The sequence below is a fragment of the Branchiostoma lanceolatum genome, chromosome 4 (assembly GCF_035083965.1).
Source record: "Branchiostoma lanceolatum isolate klBraLanc5 chromosome 4, klBraLanc5.hap2, whole genome shotgun sequence".
Lineage (NCBI taxonomy): Eukaryota > Metazoa > Chordata > Leptocardii > Amphioxiformes > Branchiostomatidae > Branchiostoma > Branchiostoma lanceolatum.
Window position 1 is genome coordinate 29,290,365 of NC_089725.1, and position 6,905 is coordinate 29,297,269.

General features: G+C 42.7%; 1 protein-coding gene across 1 annotated transcript; it reads left to right on the plus strand.

The window, feature by feature from the left end:
- Positions 1-78: 78 nt before the first annotated feature.
- Positions 79-5,567, plus strand: LOC136433926 (SH3 domain-binding protein 4-like). Its single transcript, XM_066426529.1, has 3 exons — positions 79-330; positions 1,824-3,696; positions 4,066-5,567. Exons 2-3 carry the CDS (start codon positions 1,852-1,854, stop codon positions 4,264-4,266), a joined length of 2,046 nt encoding a protein of 681 aa, XP_066282626.1. The 5' UTR covers positions 79-330; positions 1,824-1,851; the 3' UTR covers positions 4,267-5,567.
- Positions 5,568-6,905: the final 1,338 nt, after the last annotated feature.

The following is a 6,905-nucleotide window of genomic DNA, read 5'->3' on the forward strand; positions in this document are numbered from 1 at the left end:
GCCAAGAAAGGCTCACATTTTAGAAATCATGCTTGTCTGGGGCAGTCATATGACTCTTTCCGCGAAAATACAGCGTGGGATTTTTGTTTACGTATAGTCCAGTGATGTAGTTCAGGAGTGTAGGGTAAGAGCCTCAGTGTGTGAGCTGTGCATTCATATGTGCGGTAGGAATACTAGAATAGCCCATAGCGTGCAGGGCTTGTGCTACATTTACGCTAATCCCGTGTAACAGGTTGCAGAAAGTCTCGTAGGAGATCAGGAGGAAGCTGTTAGCTAATGCTTGTTCACAAACGATCAAGGGATCAACAGTTCACCACATGCACAGCTCAGGTTGGTGTTAACGTTACATGAAGTTCGGTGTTGTGCACGCTCGCATCTTTTTCTCTGTGTATTACCGGTGGGCTCGTTGACCAGCCTGGACATTTGATAAATCAAATCATATGGATGAGAATTGTATTATAATTTTTCCTCCAAGGTTGATAGAAAAAAAGGCCAAACAAGTCTGAACGGGTAGCGTAATATTTGCCTTAGGGGATGTCTACACAATGTTTGTGTGTTATGTTCCGCTTTCAGACTGAAGCTAGTAAAATGGTAACCTTTACGTGTATTGTTTCATGCATAGGAATATGTAGATTGTATTTTCATGAGCAGTATGAGCAGCAACAGTTGCTCTCGCCTTGTATTGTGTTACATTTGTATCTCTCATAGTACTGAAAAGTTACTGGGTTATTATAATAGCAAATCCAGGGTTTGTTATGATCACGTGACCATTCTTACGCAATGAAAGACTCGTGACTTGAGTGAGGTAATGCCATGCGCTGTAGAGTGTCGACCCTTGTAGTAAGAGGAGCTGAGTAAGAGAGACCTCTGGCGACTTCTCGAGGTTCTTCAAATTCTCTCTCAAAAGGAATATTTTTCACAGCAAAAATTCAATGGACTACTAAGTAAGGTTCATACGAGGAAGGGGCAAATGAGATTTGATTTTCAAATGTGTTTAATTATTTTTGGGGTGGGGGAAATTTTGAAATCCTTTGTTTACACACCTGAGTGAGGTGACCCAACCTGACCCCTGGGTGGAGTAATTGAGGACATTGAGGAAACAGGTGGGAAAGTTGGTATTCATTCATTCTTGTTGCCAACTTCCAACTTTGGTTAAATGATTAGTGGGCATATAAAGTCTTGCAGTAAGTGTGTTGATATAAAAGCTGTTAGAATACTACTCTCCGAGCAGAGGAGTGGCTCCGGCTGGTTTTGACATGTTTTAGGTGTTTTTGTCGGGCTTTCTATTTTGTCTCGTTTTCTTTATGTCGCCAAGCCAAGTAGAATGCCCGACAAAAATGCCTAAAACACTTCAAAAACCAGCCAGAGCCATTCCACTGCCTGGGGAGTATTGAAATACATTCAGAATTAGCATGATTGCTGATTTGTTGCTGATTTGTGAATAGGATTCCACAGAACCCGCATCTGGCTTTTACTTGACCTTAAATATTGCAGGATGATGGTTAATGGGTCAGAATGATTTTCCTGCCTCTACAGCACTGTGTCGCAAATATCTTCATAATGGCATTGTAAGTGTAATCGTAAAAGATAATGAAAGTTGTGATGGGGGTCTCTAAAGTATTATTCCATTTAAGAATTTGAAGGGGTGCTTAAGAATAATTTTTGGAATACATGCACTTTTATGCAAAGCTTTTATTGGAAAATTTTTGTATAGGATGGAGCACATGCAGCACAAGGCCAGCTGCTCTTCTTGGTTATCAACTAATGAAACATTGCAGAAATAAACTCCAGCAGATTATGATATTTTATATATCTTTTTCCAGAGTAGAGACGAGCCCTGAGTGTTAAGAGATGACGACCAACTCTTCAGCCAGCGGTGACAGGGAGTCTCCAGTGCTGAGCCCAAGAGAGGCAGGCCAGCCCTTCACCTACACACCTGCCGACAGGCCAAAGAAAAGGTCCTCAAAAGGCGGCAAAAAAGGCAAGAGGGAAGAAAATGATCAACCACCCTGTCAGCCCGAAGTTGTCACAGAAGAAGTCGGGAGTGACGGAGGTGTCATTGAAACCACCTGCAAGGATGTCGTTGTGTACGTTCCCCGCAACCACTTGTCGGGGAGGGGGGTGCAAGAGGTGACCGTTACCGTGTCAACTGATTGTCCACCAGAAGCCCAGGGCCCCCAGACCGCAGCGGTTGCACCCCTGGTTAAGGTAGAGCTCAGCAAACCAGAGAATGTGGAAAAGACCATTGTTGTGGATGTCCAAATGGATACGAGGATCAAAGAAGAGGAGAGGAACACCACCCACATCGAGTGCCTTCGAAGCAGCTGTCCCAACAATGGTTATGAGCAAGTCGACCGTCAACTGTACCGGATGATGCCAGGCAACATCATCAGACTGCTTCTGCAAGGGCCAGGTCAGGAAAACTTCATCATGGTGGTGGCTAAGACCGTGAAGGACTACATCTGGGACACGCTGGAACGAAAGGTGACTTTTGCAGTGTTTGGTCCATGGAGTCTCCAGAAATCCATGGTCCCGGTGCTGTTCTATTCCTGTCATGGTCTCCGTGGACTCTTGGCATGGTACGACTCCTTGAGGGAAAGGATGGGATCTGCCAGTCAGGCAGAGGGTCATGTACAGTGGGGAGAGAGCTACGACATATATGTGGGCAAACCACAGAGACTTGAGGTTACTGCATCACTCAAATCATCTTCCTGGGAAGTTGATGAAGAAAACAAGCAAACAGTCATAACTAAGGGAGCTCTGAAGAAAAGACGCAGCGACAAATATGGGTTCGTAGTGACAAAGAAGAGCGGCAAGAAGACAGACCCATTCGTCATCACCTTCAAAGTAAAGCAGGAGGAGAAGAGCAAGGCGTTTGAATTCCATGTTGCCACCCCAGCTGGCCCTCCTGACAGCGCCCCAACAAGCCCACGGCTGAAGCGTAGAAGAAGAGGAACGCCACAGAGGAGGTCAAGCGCCAATCTACATCCGACAGCTCCCTCGGTTATCAACTGTCAAATCGTCAGGGCCAAGCTGACCAGACACAGAAGCCAGTGGTATAAACTGGACTACAACCAAGGACAGTTCATTCCAGTCTTGACCAACCAGGGAGTCTTTGGCCACAGTGATAAGGAAGAAAAGGAGTACTGGGTGGGATACACCGATGGAAGAGTTGGCTTCTTCCCGAGTGATGATGTGGAAATCGTGGAGAGTCTCCGTCCCGAGGTCTGTCCGACCAAGGACGGCCTTCTCCGGTCCCTCCTGGAGCCCTGTCGTCATCTGAAGTTCAACTACAGTTTCATCCGACAGGAGATTGTCAACAACCTTGTGAAGTGGCCCAAGCTCGCGAGGCAGGTCGGCTTCAACGAGGCTGACATCGAAGACATCAAGGTCAGGAACTGCGATGACGGCAAAGAGCAGGTCGCTGCGATGATGGAAGACCTTCGACAGCGCATTGGGGAGGAAAAGCCTGAGCTCCTGATGACTGTCATCGATGGACTGTTCCGTTGTGGGATTCCTTACAAGAAGGTCGACTGTCCTCAGCTGGCACTCAAGATAATGTTAGACTCCCTTCTGTACACTGTGGCCCTCAGCACGCACCCAAGCTACCTGGAGCTGGGAGCTAAGCTCGGGTACAACATCATCCATCTGATGAGAATCAACCAGCAATGCAAGGGAGTGAGCAGCTCTGAAAAAGTAGGTTTTCCTTTTCTTATTTATCTTCCCTTGTTTCTCTTGTGAATTTTTCTTTCTCAACAATATAATAATCAGTGCCAATAATGCAAGGTAACTGTTACTCAAGCAACTGGATAGATTTAGGAAACGGTCAGACGTTTCAAGTAGCATCCAGGAGTCACTGACAAAAGGTAGTGGATGCTACGAAAATGTCTGACCGTTTCTTAAATCTTGAGTATCTGTTACTAGCACCTTGCATATGTTATGTTACCTGGATGTCTAACCATCATCAATGTACTCATTGACAAGTTCACATATCATATCATATGCTGGTCTCTTCATACTGCCTATTGGTCTGGATTGATGAGTTCCTGTGTCTGTCCCCTCCAGGCGTGCCAGCCAGAGTACGCCGTGCTCCAGGAGTGGCAGGCGCAGAAGTGGAGCGGGAAGAACCAGGACCCGGTGGACATGCTGCAGTGGCTGCACATCGTGGTGCAGGAGATGAGCGAGGGTAGCCACGGCGACCAGGAGTTCCGACACATCCAGGGCGTCATCCTCTTCCTGCTCTGCTACAGGCGCATCCCGCTGTGAGGCTGGTACTGTCAGACTTGTGTTCAATTCATTTTGTGGACTGAGAACAGCCTTATGTTTGACACCCCCTTACCATAACCCTAACAGTAACATAGGAGTTATGTAGGGTTATGGTTAGGGGTTTTGGAAATGCTTCTCTCTTAACTATCAATGGTATTTATTTTTGTCTAACATGTATGGAAATTGGAAATAGTGTTACATATATTTGACTTTGTAAGTCAATTAGATTTTCCAAATCCTGTCTTTCTTAGTCTAAAGTGTCCTGTGTGTAAGGTGCCTGTTGTATAGTCTATAGACCACTCTTACAGTAAACCAGACTGGATACTGTCTCCCGGTCATTCAGAACAGCGTGAATCATGGATTTGCTTTGAAAAGATATGATTGAATTCATAGGAGAGACATTCTGATGCACATGCAATGCAAAAAATAATGTGAGTGTAATAGCAACGTCAAATGCAATTTGAAGGTTCTTGAAGAGCCAACCATAATAGTGTTGGAAAGGAATCACAGTGTAGGTTAAAGTGAAAAGATACAGGGTTGATGTATCCAATAGTTGTTTTAAAGACACAGAACAAAGGGCTGCTTTGTAAACTTTGCTACTTTTGATGGATGAAAAACAGTTTGTACATATCCAGGGATGTGTTTTTAGGACATTTTGCCGTGCTGGTAAATGGTTTTGCCTGTTGCATTTTTATACCCAAGAACTTGTGTATTTGGTGAAAATATTGAATATTTAGAGTATTACTCGTTTTGTGTATATTTTGGTGAATGGTTTGTGTACTCATTTCCTACTTATAAATATGTAATTTGAAAAATGTTAGCTTATCATCTACTACGGTATTACCCACCACAAATGAAATGTAGCCGGTATACAGCTTCAGAAAAACAAAAAATCAAAACAGTGGCCAATTTGAGAACATCATTTTGATAATTTTATACAGGAACATGTACCAGGATATCCATTTGTAAATTTTTGCTAAAATGTTGTAAATGTTTGGTATGTTATCTGTGATAGGTGGTGCTTGCTTCTCCAGTTGTCCTATGAATTGATTTAGGTAACAACATAAATACCCTGACAGGCAGTAGAATAAATGAAATATTGACAGTAGTATAATGTCATCTGGTTACAGGGTCTGCAAAGTTGTGAATATGATGGAAAATATATCTATTATAGTAATTGCATGGAACCAGTAAAACGTCTGTGTGCTGAATTTGTCACAAATGTTTTACGCCAGGTTTTACGTTGGTGTATTTGGATATCTAATTGCGTAAAATAAACCAGGACCTGTACCTGAAATGTATGACTATTTTGTGTGAGTCATATCATGCCTCACTGTTGCTATGGTTAAAACAGCTGCACTCCGCCCACCTTAGTTACTGCCCTTAAAATAAATCTCCAAGCAGATCTACCGGTGGCAAGACAGACAAAGGGCCAAAGCAAGTATCCAATCCGCCACCTTGGCTATGAGGACGGGCAATGACATCATTTTTGAAAAGAAATGCTCTTCCCTGTTTGAGTGAAGGCAGATCCCTGGTACTGTTCTAGCCCTTTGATGTTATCTTGCAACCAGTAGATCTGCATCGGCCTGAGTTTCATCCTGTTTAGTTCCAGGCTCATGGTGAAGGTAGAGCCTGGAACTGAAACAGGTTGACACTCAGGCTAGATCTGTTTGGAGATTACCTTAAAATATCATGAAAACACAGTCAAAAAGAAATTTGCATCAATTATGAGACCACATTGTTTTGTTTCATCATGTCAGTCTACAGGGTAAAATGTATGCTATCTTGCATGCTGCATATTTAACCGACAATTAAATCATGACACACACAACTTGTAAGAATAACTACAACATGATGCAATTAGTACAGATGTATGGATACACATGATTCATGTGCGCAGAGATCCAAACAGATCTTTAGCAAACCTAAATTCCTTGGTGCTGTTAATCTAATTTTATCATCATCGATTTCCACTTTTTCTTACAAAAATGCAAAACACAGATAAAACACAATGTTAATAATGAAACTAAAAAAAAAAATCAACCTTAGTATCGAACGTTACATTTCACCCCAATGAAATCTGGACTATTTGAAATCTAGCTTTATAATACTTCATTCTGTTGCATTTTTATTTCTCATTAACTATTTTGCTGCTATCACTTTTTATGTAACATGATGCCAGGACAGTGCTGACAAACGTACGTAAAGATCACAGTCAATAACAATTGGTCATGATTCTCTTGTGTCACACACTTTGCATTGATACACATTAAGACACTGAATTTGCTAATTAAGGCATGAATGAGAAGCCTCTAACAGTTACATACATCTGTGGTGACACATCCCGGACATGGCTATGGCTCAACGATACGTTAAACTTTATCTAATCAGGGCTCGATACATTTTTTTAGTTTCCTGCCATATTGCAAGTTGTTAGAAATTTTGCTTGCCCTCTAGACAAACTTTTTGCAATATTCAAGGCTTTAGCATGATGATACTTGGCTAAATTGCAATGGATGGACAGCATTTCTTTACCTTACCTTGTCTACTTGCAAGTTGTACATATTTTTACCCACCATCTAGAAATGTTTTTTTTGTGGAAATTCTAGGTTGCAGGTTGGTCTTTTGAGCCCTGTTGA